Consider the following 16,419-nt stretch of genomic DNA (forward strand, 5'->3'; position numbering starts at 1 on the left):
AGCGGAGCAACAGCTAAGCACAAACTGATGCGTTTAACAAGGATAGCACATGAGATGGGTTATTCAGAAAGGAAATCGTGGCAGTAGAAGCTCTGAGGTGGTTTATCGGTGGGAACAGTTGCGACTTTTTTTTTTTTTTTTTTTTTGCGTTTTCGCAGACGCTGCTCCCACCGCCGTCTGCAGCCGGCCATGCAGCCCCACCCCTGCTCCTCTTCTGCCCGACTCCCTCAGGATATTTTTAGCGCTGATGATGTGCCCTGTCAAATCACGTAACGGAAACAAGCCTCAGAGAGGAGGAAAGAAAAAAAAAAAAAAAAAAAAACAGAGCTGGTACCGTGGAGAGGTTTCCCGGATCCGTTTTTCCTCGCTGAGATCATCCGGAGCTGACTGCGAATGAGATGAGATTTGTAATTAATTTGGTGTTGTGCGTGTTGGTGGTCCCTACCGGCTCAACGCAGACAAGAGGTAAGGTGGCATCCGTGGAAGTCTTTTTGTGTTTGATGAGAACAGAGCTGACATCCTGCTGACGCGAAGACTTGTATTGATTTGGCACATGATGCTCTCCACAGTAGGATTTATCTCCAGAAAGTTCACAAAGATCTGCATCCCTGTTGAAGGCATTTCAGCAGAAATAAACTGCTCTTCACTAACTGTGCGCAGATCATTTTGCTACTTAGTCTGTTTTTTTTTTTTTTGTTTTTTTTTTCTGCTTATCTGCTCATTTTTTGGTCAGTATCCACCAGATTTAATCTTATCTGAAGACTATGAACAACTTCTCAGTGTATCATACTTAATCAGCCTAATTTTGTGCAAGAAGCCACAATCAGCAATACATTTTCTTTAAGAGGAATCACACAAAATAGAATTAAGTTAAATTAAAAGCAATAAACAGGAATTTCTAAGAGTTAAGGAGCTAAAAATAGAACATAATATCATAATTAGACATGAGAAAAATGATGATAAATGCTAATCTCTACAAATGTGCAGATCATTTTGGTACTTTGCTTATATTTTTCTCTGCTTTTTGGTCAGCGTTTACTAGATTTAATCTTATCTGAAGACTATGAACAACTTCTCAGTGTATCATACTTAAATAATCATCCTAATTTAGTGCAAGAAGCCACAAACAGCAATACATTTTCTTGAAGAGGAATCACACAAAATAGAATTAAGTTAAATTAAAAGCAATAAACAGGAATTTCTAAGAGTTAAGGAGCTAAAAATAGAACAAAATATCATAATTAGACATGAGAAAAATGATGATAAATGCTAATCTCTACAAATGTGCAGATCATTTTGGTACTTTGCTTATATTTTTCTCTGCTTCTTGGTCGGTGTTTATTAGATTTAATCTTATTTGAGGATTATGAACAACTTCTCAGTGTATCATACTTAAATAATCATCCTAATTTAGTGCAAGAAGCCACAAACAGCAATACATTTTCTTGAAGAGGAATCACACAAAATAGAATTAAGTTAAATTAAAAGCAATAAACAGGAATTTCTAAGAGTTAAGGAGCTAAAAATAGAACATAACATAATTAGACATGAGAAGAATGATGATAAATGCTAATATCTACAAGTGCAAAGATCATTTTGGTACTTTGCCTATGTTTTTCTCTGCTTCTTGGTCAGTGTTTATTAGATTTAATCTTATTTGAATTATATGAAAAACTTCTCAGTGTATCATATTTAGATCATCAGCCTAATTTAGTGCAAGAAGCCACAAACAGCAGGACATTTTCTTTAACCCCCCAAGACCCAGGAAATATCAGCAAAGTGCAAGCTTTTTTTTTTTTTTTTTTTTTTACTAAATAAGTAGCCATATTGGAAACATCATGATGCAACAGTTTTTTCAGATGCAGTTTTTAAAATTTTTATGGAATGTCCTTTGTGGTGGACAGTTTTCGTTTTTTTTTTTTTTTTTGTATAAAATTGTGAAACTCTTGTCCACAAATGTGGGCCGAAAACCCATAGCTGGGTCTTAGGAGGTTAAGAGAAATCATATAAAATAGAATTAAATTGAATTTAAAAAATAAACAGGTATTTCTAAAAGTTAAGGAGATAAAAACAGAACATAATAACATAATTAGACATGATAAAAATGATGATAAATGCTAGTCTCTATAGGTGCACAGATCATTTTGGTACTTAGCCTATATTCAAGACTTCTGTTCAAACAGGCTTTTTAATTTCCCAACTGACTCAGGGCTGCTACAAACTGATTGCACTTTATGTATGTATCATATTTTAATTGTATTTTATTTGTCCTGTTTATTTGTACTTTGCACTGTAAAGCACTTTGTGACTGTAAAAAGTGCTCTATAAATAAAATTTACTTACTTATATTTTTCTCTGCTTTTTGGTCAGTGTTTATTAGATTTAATCTTATCTGAAGACTATGAACAACTTCTCAGTGTATCTTACTTAGATAATCAGTCTAATTTAGTGCAAGAAGCCACAAACAGCAATACATTTTCTTTAACCCCCCCAAGACCCAGGAAATGTCATCAAACTGCAAGCTTTTTTTTTTTTTTTTTACTAAATAAGTAGCCATATTGGAAAAATCATGATGCAACAGTTTTTTCAGATGCAGTTTTTAAAATTTTTATGGAATGTCCTTTGTGGTGGACAGTTTTCTTTTTTCTTTTTTTTTTTTGCATAAAATTGTGAAACTCTTGTCCACAAACGTGGACAGAAAACCCATAGCTGGATCCTGGGAGGTTAAGAGAAGTCACATAAAATGGAATTAAATTGAATTAAAAAAAATAAACAGGAATTTCTAAAAGTTAAGGAGATAAAAACAGAACATAATAACATAATTAGACATGATAAAAATGATGATAAATGCTAGTCTCTATAGGTGCACAGATCATTTTGGTACTTAGCCTATATTCAAGACTTCTGTTCAAACAGGCTTTTTAATTTTCCCGACTGACTCAGGGCTACTACAAACTGATTGCACTTTATGTATGTATCATATTTTAATTGTATTTTATTGTGTTTTAATGGTATTTTAATTGTACTGTTTATTTGTACTTTGCACTGTAAAGCACTTTGTGACTTTGTGAAAAGTGCTCTATAAATAAAATTTACTTACTTATTCATATTTTTCTCTGCTTTTTGGTCAGTGTTTATTAGATTTAATCTTATTTGAAGACTATGAACAACTTCTTAGTGTATCTTACTTAGATAATCATCCTAATTTAGTGCAAGAAGCCGCAAACAGCAATACATTTTCTTGAAGAGAAATCACATAAAATAGAATTAAATTAAAAGCAATAAACTAGAATTTCTAAGAGTTAAAGAGATTAAAAAAAACAGAACATAATAACATAAATAGACATGATAAAAATTATGATAAATGCTAATCTCTACAAGTGTGTCTTTAAAATCTTAAAAAGCTCACTCACTTTATTCTCATAAAAGTGTTTTCCAACCACAGACTTCCCATCAGGATGTATTTTTGTTTTCCAGGTCAGAGCAGCGTTGTTCCTCCTCTTTTCACCCCGGGTCATACTGGAGCCTCAGCATCTCCTGACCTGACAGAGGATCCTGGGAGCGAGGTTCCACAGTGGACACATAATCCCACCGGCAGGAATGAAACTTCAACTCAACCCACAGCAGCCGTCACCAAGACCGAAAGGACATTCTATTCCCAAACTGCAGAATACACAACTAACATGTTGAGTACAAGCTCTGCAGGGGCCACAGCTGAAAAAAACAATACACCTGCATTCACGACCCAACCAGGTGAGTCCACTGCCCCTCCCTCAAGTAATCTGATTATATTTATTAATGTCCAGGCTTTTGCTTTTGCTATCATCAACACAAAGAGGACATTATAATAGTAACTTTATTCATATATCACATAAAACAGACTTTATAAAATACTCTGAGATAAGATATAACCTGGGATGGAATAAATGCAACTTTTATTCAATAAAATGGCTAAAAAATAGTTTTTACGGTGTAAGTTGTAGTAAATCCACTTACCAGGTGAGTCCACTGCTTCTCCCTCAGGTAATCTGATTATATTTATTAATGTCCAGGCTTTTGGATTAGATGTAAAGCCAGGCTTTTGCTATCATCAACACAAAGAGGACATTATAATGGTAACTTTATTCATATATCCCACAAAACAGACTTTATAGAATACTCTGAAAGACAAGATATAACCTGGGATGGAGTAAATACAACTTTTATTCAATAAAATGGGCTAAAATAGTTTTTACAGAGTAAATTGCAGTAAATCCACTTAAATCATCTAATTTTAACAAGTTTCAGCAGAAAAAATATAAACTGTCAATAGACATTAATGTAGAAAATGAGAGAAAAAGAAGCAAAAACTTGTAGATTCCAGTCATTTTGACTTTTATTAGTTTTCTTAAATCACACTTGAGATGTAAATACAGTTCAATAATACTTTGATGATTAATAAATGGTCAATTATGCAAAAAAATTACTTTATAATGAAGTTTTTATACAATTATCATGATAAATAAATCAATATAATCAATAAATCAACAAAATGAGCTAAATTAATTTAATTTTACCTACAGAAATATTTAACTAGTTTGGATCTACCTTTTTCATAAAATTAATTTGGTTATGGTTAGTATATTTTAATTACTCTTGTATGATTTAAAATCAATGTTCGATAAAGTTATGATGTCATATACCACCATTATTGCAGTATACAGCAGAAAAAGTAACGCCAAAATAACAAAAGTTAAGGTATAATTAAGATAAAGGTAAAACAAGGAAACAAAAGATATGGAAAATGTAAGATGTTAAAATAAGAAGATAGAGGATGCAAAACGTCAATAGAAACACAAATCAAGGAATAAAAGAAATAAGACGAAATCACATAAATACAAAGCTGTAAAATGCAGTCAACATTTTGTCCATAATTCTGTGTCATTTTCCAGTCTGGCTTGTTTACTCGGCCCAGACTCTTAAAATAAAACCACCCACACTAACTGAAAAGTGACTGTTTGCAAACACAGACTCTCCTCAGACGTTCCAGAACACACTCCTCCCATGACCCCCACATGATTGGACTGAGATGAGAATGTGTGTCGTGACCTTATTTGAGAGATTTCCCAATATAGATCAGATAAATATAACTGTCTGAGCTGATGCCATGTTGCCTCTTAGAGCAGTTTCGAAATAATAAACAATATGACATGACATTATTATACTTTCTGCTCATCCTATGGACCTCCAATCATCATTTGTCTTCCTATAGAACTGTTTGACCAAAACTGTTGTGAATGTTTTTACCTCTTTTTAGCTGCTTGAAATACTCACTTGTTTAATTTGGATATAAGAAGTGGATGAAAATATGTTGTATTTATATTCCAAACTCAAAAGCAAGGGGAAGTTACACACCAGAACACCCATAGGATCAAAGCCACCAGTGAATCCACACCATGTATCCACAGACTGTATCACTTACTTAACCCTCCAGTATCCCGTCCAGCTAGGCCCTTACTAAGCACCAAGTATGCCTTTTTGGCACACTTGTGGAATAATGTAAAAAAAAAAATCATACAGTTTGTTTTTAATTCTTTTACACTTTTTTTCTATTTCATCAACTTGAGCCGTAAATAAAAATACCAATTACTCAATAATTGTCACATTTTTTAACCCTTTATATGCCGTGTTTGTAATGTAAACAAACCATTTTTTTGGATGCAAAAAACACACAAAAAATATTTTTTTCAATACACAACATAAAAAGTGGATCACATATTATTTGATTTTTGAAGTCTGGCATATGTCAATGATTAACTCCAACATCGGTTCATTTGCATTATTATTTTTGGCGCTAGGTCAAATGTTCAAAAATACTAGCATCTGTCACCAAGTGTGCGTAAAATGCACACCTATAAATCAAACTATTAAATATTATATATTGATTTATTTTTCTGCTCTAATTTGATTTTATTTTTGTAAATCCAGGTCAGCCCTAATCATACATATCAAATGGAAGAAATAGTACATTTTAGACACACTTGGGAGACAGATGCTAGTCTTGTAATTTTCTTTTGTTTACAATGTACAGATTTTAGTTGGTGGCCAGAATTTTAAAGATCATGCAAAAATGAACAACTTTTGAATTCTAACCTTATTTAAATTGTGAAAAATAATGACATTTTTTAACACAAAGTGCAAAGTGTGCCTAAAAGGTGCACCCAGATACTGGAGGGTTAATAAAGTATAAAGCTCATGGTTTACACACATCTGTATTATGGTATTATCAAGTTTTCTTCTTCAGACAAAACTCTCTTAGGTGGGTGCTTTGACAGTCTGTCAAAACATTTTTACAATCTTCACGTGTTGCATCAGCTGATAGTTTACATTATCGCTCTGTTAGCTTTGCGCTGTTTTTAGACAGAAAACAGCCACAGTAAAAGCACAAATCACCTCTGTTTTCTGTACGGTTTGTGTTGTCGATAGCTAAACTAAAGATCTGTTTAGAATCATCCAAACAAGGTCAGAACTGTCACAGTTTAGTCTGAACCATGAATCAACAAACAGCAACTTAGCAAAAACAATAACTTCACAAAATAACTTTGTACCTTACTTATTATGCAGAATGGCTTATAATGTTGTAGTGCATAAATATGCCAAATACTTCATCATATTATATAAAAATATCATATGTTAGCAAGTGTCAAATAGATGCAAAGGAGTAAAAACAATATTTCCTTCTGATATGTAATGTAGTGGAAGTATAAAATAGCAAAAATGGAAATATTTAAGCATATGTATGTTAAATTTGAAACCTAAGTGCAGAGTAAATATTAAATTTCACAGCTATAAAACATGCATTATTTGATTAATCAGTTAGTTAACTGTTATATTAATCAGACTCTATATTGATATTTACTGCATTAGTTTGAATAATCTTTAAAAGAAAGAAGTCAATTTTCTCCACCAGCTTTATAAATATTTCTGTTTTCTTTCCACTTTTCTGACAGTAAATTGAATACTTACTTTTTCAGCACTTTCTGATAATTTATAAAGTAATCACTTAATTAAGAAAAAAAAAATCAGTAGAATAAGTGACAAATAGATGCAATGAATTAAAACCATGGAGTAAAATATTATTTCCTTCTGATATATAATGCAGTGGAAGTATAAAATAGCAAAAATGGAAATATTTAAGCATATGTAGGTTAAATTTGAAACCTAAGTGCAGAGTAAATATTAAATTTCACAGCTATAAAACATGCATTATTTGATGAATCAGTCAGTTAACTGTTATATTAATCAGACTCTATCTTGACATTTACTATTTTAGTTTGAGTAATTTTTAAAAGAAAGAAGTCAATTTTCTCCAGCAGCTTTATAAATATTTTCAGTTTTCTTTCCTCTTCTCTGACAGTAAATGGAATATCTTACTTTTTCAGCACTTTCTGGCAATTTATAGACTAATCACTTTAGTAATTGAGAAAAAAAAATCAACAGATTAAGTGACAAATAGATGCAATGGATTAAAAATATGGAGTAAAATATTATTTCCTTCTGATATGTTATACAGTGGAAGTATAAAACAGCAAAAAATGGAAATATTTAGGCATATGTATGTTAAATTTGAAACCTAAGTGCAAAGTAAATATTAGATTTCAGTTATAAAACATGCATTATTTGATGAATCAGTTAGTTGTTAACTGTTATATTAATCAGACTTTATCTTTCTTTTTTTTTTTTTTTAATTTATTCACTACATTTGTTTGATTTTTAAGGAAAGAAGTCAATTTTCTCCACCAGCTTTATAAATATTTGGTTTTCTTTCCTCTTCTCTAACAGTAAATGGAATATCTTACTTTTTCAGCACTTTCTGACAATTTATAGACTAATCACTTATTCAATTGAGAAAATTAAATCAAAAGATTAAGTGACAGTGAAAATAATCATTATTTACAGCCCCAACAAACCTTCATGAATAAGCACTGTTCTATTTTTGTAGATTCACTCATTTTATTCAGACATTTTTGCCATTTTTGTCCCACTTGGCATCTGTAGAAAGTAGTTTCACTAGTAAACAGAGCAGGCACAAAGCTGCAACGTCATCTTCTCAGCTGTCAGAGTGAGCCCTCAACACCACATGAACAGGTGGAAAGAGTAAACATGCTGAAAGTGAAGGAAGAATGTGTTCATGTGACGTCGGCATTTAGCCTGACAGAGAAAAGAACTTCACTGAAAATATAAGCAGGGATAAAGCAACAATGAGTTTGATTAATTTTCAGTCAATACCTACCATTAGTGCTATATTTTGTCTAAAACTATCTTTATTTTTTACATGTAACACCCATTGATGCCCTTGCAAGTGCTGCTTTTGGTTATTGTTGTCATTTATTGATATTGCACATATATTGCGTGTAGTTTTAGTAAAGAAAACTATTAGAAAAATTAGAGCTCGACTGATATGGGTTTTTCTACCGATTTTTAAAAATCCAGTCAGCTGATGGCCGATGTCTAGAGACGATTTTTGAGACAGATATTTAAGGCTGATATTTTAGGCCGATATTTAAGGCCAATTTTTCTTTTTTTTTTTTTTTTTTTTAAACCATATTGACTGTAAAATGTAATTGAAACACTCAGATAATTAAGATTTGTATGTAGCAATGCAAATGAAATTATTAATACACGTACACATAGTACTCTTTTAACATTTATTGAACTTCAAGTGCTGCCCACACAGGTGCCTGATCAAATATGTTTTAACATTTGTATTACTAATCAAATATCAGCTTTCAAAAAAAAAATTAAGGCAGACGGCTGATATTGAAAATATCGGTCTACCTCTAACAAAAATAATTAAAAATATTCATGAATCATCCATAACACTGAAAAAAAAAAAAATCTACATTCAATTTTTGGTTCGTATCATTCAGATATACCTGCATTTTAATGGAATTTCACAGCCCTGTCATAAATGCTATGGCACAATTTCAGATGGGCTTAGACGGGACAGATTCTAAAAAAAGCAAATATTACTGAGATAGATTTTGTCCTATATAAATAAAGGAAGAAGACAAAAGATTTCAATATAATTCAGTCTAAAAAAGCATTCTACTGCAAAATTTTGCCATGGAAATAAACTTAGTCAAGATTTATTAACAGACACATTGCACACAAGATCTATATAAGCTCAATTAATCTTTATTTTTGTGCTTTAGTTCAGCTCATTGTTCATGTTACTGGTCATAACTTATACATTTTAATTGCTGCTTTTAATATATTTGCTTTTCAATTGCTTGCTTTTAATTTCGTCTGTGCAATACATTATTTATTGCTGTACATAATCTGCTATTCTATGTTTTTTTTATATATACAGGGTGGGGAAGCAAAATTTACAATGAACATTTAGTCGTTTTTTCTCAGCAGGCACTACGTCAATTGTTTTGAAACCAAACATATATTGATGTCATAATCATACCTAACACTATTATCCATACCTTTTCAGAAACTTTTGCCCATATGAGTAATCAGGAAAGCAAACGTCAAAGAGTGTGTGATTTGCTGAATGCACTCGTCACACCAAAGGAGATTTCAAAAATAGTTGGAGTGTCCATAAAGACTGTTTATAATGGAAAGAAGAGAATGACTATGAGCAAAACTATTACGAGAAAGTCTGGAAGATACTATTAAAGAAGAATGGGAGAAGTTGTCACCCGAATATTTGAGGAACACTTGCACAAGTTTCAGGAAGCGTGTGAAGGCAGTTATAGAGAAAGAAGGAGGACACATAGAATAAAAACATTTTCTATTATGGAAATTTTCTTGTGGCAAATAAATTCTCATGACTTTCAATAAACTCATTGGTCATACACTGTCTTTCAATCCCTGCCTCAAAATATTGTAAATTTTGCTTCCCCACCCTGTGTATATATTACTATACATGTCATAACTTATATGGACACTTCTGCCTTATTACCTCCACGCCAGCTATTACTGTTACTGGCAGCAGGTCTGATATTGCACACTATCTGCTGCTTTTGCCCACCCACCTTGGTGTATATTTTCTTTTTTCTTCTCTTGCTCTCTAATGTGCTGCTCTTCACCCTCCAAATTGCCCCTCAGGGATAAATAAAGTTTTTTTCTGATTCTGATAACTGGTTTTTCTGAAATAGTTACAAAATGAGTGACCACCAGCGCCATTATTATGATGATGTAATGTATAAAAATACAACACATGTGTGTTTCAGGCCAGTGTTATTATGCCAGTGCTACTTTGAAGAGACCTTCTTGATATTGTCAAGCAGCACAGGAGACAAATGACAACAAACATGAAAGTGATGCACTAACACTAGCAGGGTTTTGCAGTGTCTTTGTCTCCTAAAAGGTTATTCTAGGTAGGCTACTGAAAACCAGGACTAGAAATGAAAATAAAAGTGAAAAAGTAATTAGTTATATAATTGAAAATACACAAAATAAAATAAATACTGTGATGAACTATGCAAGAGAGACTAAAAGAAATATGAGGTGAGTTTTCATTTTAGACAAAGTGTCGATCTGTTTGCTAATCACAGAGCTGAGCAATTTAATGATCCATGGTATACATAAATGAAATGTTTCTGCATGATATGTGAAATGTAATAAAAGTCATATTTGATGTCATTAATCTTATCTTTTTTTTTTACTGGCGATAACTTTGGTACTCATCAATGTGAATTCAATGTCAAACTTGCACTTATTGGTCATTTACATCCTTATATGACCTCATTATTATCTTTTAACCCTTTATAGGACATTTAGAAATACTCTGAAATTCAAAATGTCAACCTTAGTGTGTTATTGGAGGACATAACAAGACTTTATGACTTTTTTGCTTGAATTAAGTAAAAAAAAAAATCTTGAACTAAGGAAAAAAAAAATCTGCCAATGGAACAAGTGAAAATTATCTTGGTAAGATTTCTTAAAATACGATTTTCAAGATCTATTGTTTAAAAATAAGTTCTTATATCTCACTGAAAAGTCACTCTTTAGCTGCTTATGTCTTATTTTAAGTGTGATGAGATATTTTGACAAGGAACGAGAAAAATACACTTGGTAAGATTTTGATTTTTGCAGTGTGTCTTATAATGTCTGATCAAAAATAGTCACTTGCCCAATAAAGGGTTAATAAGAGCTCCTAAATGATTCCAATCTATTATATTAGTAATTATTTGCAATAAATTTAGTAAGGGTGAGTGTTTTACCTTGCTGACACTCACACATAGTAATTTTGTCACAAAGAAGAATTGCTAATTTAATATAAGAAAATAAAAAAAATGAACATAATCAGTCAATTCCAATCTATTGCCTCTTATTTTTACTGATGTAGGAAAAACTAGTTTTACTTGCTGTGCACCTGTAATGTTGAAAAACAGTAGAAAAGCTTCAGATTGCATTACTTATATATTTAGAGCAAAGCTAATTTTTACTTTCATCGTATTTTAATAATAATATTTGCTCTTATTTCAAATGATTCATGTTATAATTGGGTTTAATTGTTGTACTTAATTGTCCTCTATTGTTACTTTTATCACCACTGAATACCCATGTGCTCAGTGTAAATCCTTTTAAATTCTATTTGTCAGGTTTTTGCTTCCACTAAACTCCTGTTTTCTCAGTTATCTTACATCTTCAAATCAATCTATTCTGAGGTTAAATAAAGGTAAAATCCTGACAAATAGAATTTAAAAGGATTTACACTCAGCGCATGGGTATTCAGTGGTGATAGAAATAACAAGAGGATGATTAAAAACAATAATTAAACCTAATTAGAATATGAATCATTTGAAATAAGAGCAATTATTATTTTTAAAATACGATAAAAGTATAAATTAGCTTTGCCTTAAATATATAAGTAATGCAATCTGAAACCTTTTCTATAGTTTTTCAACATTACAGGTGCACAGCAAGTAAAACTATTACAGTAGTAGTAGTAAAACGTTATTCTAACAAACATGATAATTCCTAAAAAAAAACACAACTAACCCTAAAGTTGAATAAAAACTCAACTAAAACTAGTAAAAAAAAAAAAAACTACTAAAAAACTCCAGTGATCCCTGTGATGTGCAGGACCCACAGCTCATTTGCTCACTGTTTTGATCTGACACATCACCAGTCTCTCATCTCCACAGACATCCTTTCATTCACGCCGACCGTTCCGACCCCGTCCCCCACTGAAAGCACCGTCCTCCTGACCACGGAGCCCCTCACCACCTTTTCATCTCAGCATACATCCTCTACAGACCACGCGTCCCTGACCATGGCCCCCACACAGCAGACAACCACAGGCCGCCACCAGAGCTCAGCTCCGGCCCGGGCTGCAGGACCGACCCACCAGGAGGTCCCAGCTGAGCTGAACGTAGGAGACGAAGGTACGACTGAATAATCACAGGCCATAGAGCAGTGGTTCCCAACATTTTTAGGCTTGTGACCCCATTTTAACATCACAAATTTCTGGTGACCCCAAACATTTTTTTTTGCTAAAATTAATTTGCTTTTGATCACGTAATAGTTTGCTATACTATGTTGCAAATAAACGTTAATTTTAGACAACATTTTAACATCACAAATTTGTGGTGACCTCAGACATTCAAAACTGAGATTTTTTTTTTTTTTTGCTAAAATTAATTTGTTTATGATCATGTAATAGTTTGCTATACTAGTTTGGAAATAAACATTAATTTTAGTCGACATTTAGTCTATATAATGTATATTATTATGGACGGAGGCAGAAAAGCCAGGTGTAGATTACTGCACAAAGTGAGAATTTGATTTTCCTTGGTCAGGATATGTACAGTCAGTCCAGCTTGGATTTACAAGGCTGACAATTAATACTTAAACATTAACTGAAACTATGAATTATGAAAGAGCTGCAGCATCTGAAACCGACCACAATGAACATTTGACAGAAACAGAACCACAGTGCTTCAGTTTCAGCTCCACCGTTTGTCATGTCTTTTATGTATTGGGACTGTATCTGTCAACTCACCATATATTTTTTATTAGTAAGTTGTTTTTTGTTTTGTTTTTTAAAACATTTTTATCAATTATTTTATTTATTATTTTATCAAAAACACTGCTCTAGGGCAGTGTTTTTCAACCTTGGGGTCAGGACCCCACATGGGGTTGCCTGGAATTCAAATGGAGTCGCCTGAAATTTCTTGTAATTGACAAAAATAATAAAAAAAAAAAAAAAACTGAGTGAGTTGACAGAGACAATCCCAATCCATAAAAGACATGACAAACTGTGAAGCTGAAACTGAAGCACTGTGGTTCTGTTAAGGGAAAACATTAACTCAGTATCATCTAAATCAGTGTTTTTCAACCTTGGGGTCAGGACCCCACGTAGGGTCACCTGGAATTTCTAGTAATTGAAATTGATCAAAATAATAAAAAAAACAACAACTTACTAATAAAAAATATATGATGAGTTGAGGGAGACAATCCCAATCCATAAAAGACATGACAAACTGTGAAGCTGAAACTGAAGCACTGTGGTCCTATTTATCTGTCAAATGTTCATTGTGGTCAGTTTCAGATGCTGCAGCTCTTTCATAATTCATAGTTTGAGTTCTTGTTTGTTCAGTATTAATTGTCAGCCTTGTAAATCACAGCTGGACTGACTGTACATATCCTGACCAAGGAAAATCAAATTCTCTCTTTGTGCAGTAATCTACACCTGGATTTACTGCCTCCGTCCATAATAATATACATTATATAGACTAAATGTTGTCTAAAATTAACGTTTATTTGCAACATAGTATACCAAACTATTATATAATACTGTTACTAATAATAATGGATTAAATTTATATAGCGCTTTTCTATGAACGCATACTCAAAGCGCGTACAGTGGATCCATTATTCATTCACTCACACATTCAAACACATGATCAAAAACAAATTAACTTTAGCAAAAAAATGTCTCCGTTTTGAATGTCTAGGGTCGCCAGAAATTTGTGATGTTAAAATGGGGTCACAAGCCTAAAAAGGTTGGAAACCTCTGCCACAGAATCACTCTAATTCACTCTTCATATTAAATGTGTGTGTTTTCTCTGCGTCTGTGCAGATTTCAAGGGGCCTCGCCTCCGTCCCAGTTCACCTTTAGACCCCCTGCTCGCCGGCCTTCTGTCAGTGTTTATCGTCACCACGGCTATCGTCTTTGTCATCCTCTTTCTCAAGTTCCGCCAAAGGACCAACCATCCAGAGTTTCACCGACTGCAGGATCTACCCATGGTGAGACACACTAAATTGTACACACACTGAATATTTTACTGCTACACCCCATACACAGATGGACATACAGGCACAGAAAAAAATGTTAGACCACCCTTGTTTTCTTCTATTTCTTGTTCATTTGAATGTATTTTGTGTAGCCTTTTTCTTTGAAATATCAGCCCTGATAATGTTCCACGTCTTAGGAGGTAACTGCCTATTTGTATTTGTTAAATATATGCGAGAAAGGCAAATTCGATACCCCTGTATTTTTTATGTTATTTTTTATTATTTTATTTTACTTTTTGGATATAAGCAGAATGAGCATTGAAACGATAGTTCTGTATGTATAAATAACTTGGCTCAATAAAAAACATTTGGAGAAGAAAAAAAAAATAAAAAATTACCTCCATCAAGGAACGGTGGATGTTATGTTTTCATCGGGGTTTGTCTGTTTGTTTGTCTATTAGCAAGATAACTGAAAAAGTTATGGATGGATTTGGATGAAATTTTTAGGAAATGTTGATACTGGCACAAGGAACAAATGATTACATTTTGGTGGTGGTCAGCGGGGTGGAGGTGGGTGGGTGTTTGTCTGTCTGTTAGCAAGATAACTCAAAAAGTTATGGAAGGATTTTGATGAAATTTTGCAGTTATACATTTCCTGTCTTTGCTCATGTGTTTTCCAGTAAACTGCATGGTCTTACTTGGAAGTACGACTTGTGATGCTAAACAAAAACACTATTTTTTTTCCTCTGTAGGATGACTTAATGGAGGACACACCACTCTCCAGATACTCCTACTGATCCAACGTACGTCTCCTGTATCATTCAGAGAGCAGACACAAAGCACCAACCAAAGGCGGGACGTCCAGTCTGGATCAGAGTAAAACCTTTTACCTGGATACAGTTGCATCTCTGCTGTTGACGTACAGATTCTGACTGAGTGTCATATCGGTGGTGAAAACACAGTATTTATCTGTAGCTCTATGTGGCTTCATTATCAATGATCGTGTAAAAGAAACCACAACTTTTTCCACATTCCCTTTAAAGCTCCAGAGCTCATCAGTCTGGTGGAAAAACCTTTGCTGTCTTTCTTATCTGAGGTGAGGCATTGGCACCTCTGCACCCTGACTGACCTTATGTATGCACAGCACTTTATGGTGACATTAACAGTCACAGTGCCCTCTAGGGGACATCTGAGGTAATGTGGAGCAAGTCTGCTTCTTTAGGTCCTTCCATGTAATTTAACCTCAGGTTTTCCAGCCAGGAATACAAAAGTGAGAGACAAAGAGGGAATGAGGATATGCAGAGGTTCAGAACACGTTGGAAAGTTATAACACAGCCCAAAACAATCAAAGAACACACATACAGTTGTGCTCATAAGTAAGCATACCCGAGCAGAATTTGTGATTCTTTAGCCATTTTTCAGAGAATATGAATGATAATACAAAAAGCTTTTCTTTCACTCATAGGTAGTGGTTGGATCAGTGGTTTTCAATGTTTTTTGGCCTGTGACCTCATTTTAACATCACAAATTTCTGGTGACCCCAGACATTCAAAACAGAGACTTTTTTTTTTTTTTTTTTTAATTAACCCTTTCATGCACAAATTATGAGAACCTTAATCAAATTTTTTCCTGAGTGTTTTTATTCCTCTTTAGGCATGAAAAAAAAACAATGCAATTAAAAATTTTCTTCTGAAAAATAAATAATAATAATTATTTAAAAAAATAACAATAATAATTTTAAAAAAAATAAATAAAAATACATTAAAAAATAATAATGAAAAAAAAAAATCTTATGAACCTATTTTTCATGAAGTTGCAAAAAATGTCCACTCAGCTGGACACCACACGTTTAATTTTTGACGCACAGAAATATGTATTTACTGATAAATTGTGTGAAAACTATGGGGAGGGCTTGTGATTCTGGGGGTTTATGCTCAGGAGAGATCTACATGTTACCAATTCATGCCAGAAAAGATATGTAGTGTCTTAAAACTTTAATAAAGATATGTGTAAAAAACAACAACAATGAAAAGAATAACAAAATCCATGAATATACAAGAGAACAGCTGTAGAATAGCTGTCCTTTGTAGTGACCAGTATGCATGAAAGGGTTAATTTGTTTTTGACCATGTAACAGTTTGTTATACTATGTTGCAAATAAATGTTCATTTTAGACTAAATTTA

The 16,419-nt window shown here is 33.0% G+C and overlaps 1 protein-coding gene across 2 annotated transcripts; it reads left to right on the forward strand.

The window, feature by feature from the left end:
- Nucleotides 1-102: 102 nt before the first annotated feature.
- LOC115436545 (cell wall protein DAN4-like) lies at nt 103-15,804 on the forward strand. 2 transcript variants are annotated; one of them, XM_030159412.1, is made up of 6 exons: nt 103-465; nt 3,478-3,753; nt 4,000-4,023; nt 12,144-12,383; nt 14,081-14,247; nt 14,988-15,804. In XM_030159412.1, exons 1-6 carry the CDS (start codon nt 399-401, stop codon nt 15,030-15,032), a joined length of 819 nt encoding a protein of 272 aa, XP_030015272.1. In that variant the 5' UTR covers nt 103-398; the 3' UTR covers nt 15,033-15,804. The 2 variants fall into 2 exon arrangements, with proteins under 2 accessions (XP_030015272.1, XP_030015273.1); XM_030159413.1 differs by lacking the exon at nt 4,000-4,023.
- Nucleotides 15,805-16,419: the final 615 nt, after the last annotated feature.

This window comes from Sphaeramia orbicularis, chromosome 17 (assembly GCF_902148855.1).
Source record: "Sphaeramia orbicularis chromosome 17, fSphaOr1.1, whole genome shotgun sequence".
NCBI classification, from domain to species: Eukaryota; Metazoa; Chordata; class Actinopteri; order Kurtiformes; family Apogonidae; genus Sphaeramia; species Sphaeramia orbicularis.

Excerpts from the sequence above, each read along its gene's own strand:
- LOC115436545 (XM_030159412.1), top strand. The coding sequence starts at position 399 with ATGAGATTTGTAATTAATTTGGTGTTGTGCGTGTTGGTGGTCCCTACC. Across the intron at positions 4,024-12,143 it reads GTCCACTGCTTCTCCCTCAG|ACATCCTTTCATTCACGCCG; the intron begins GTAATCTGATTA and ends TCATCTCCACAG. Across the intron at positions 12,384-14,080 it reads GCTGAACGTAGGAGACGAAG|ATTTCAAGGGGCCTCGCCTC; the intron begins GTACGACTGAAT and ends GCGTCTGTGCAG.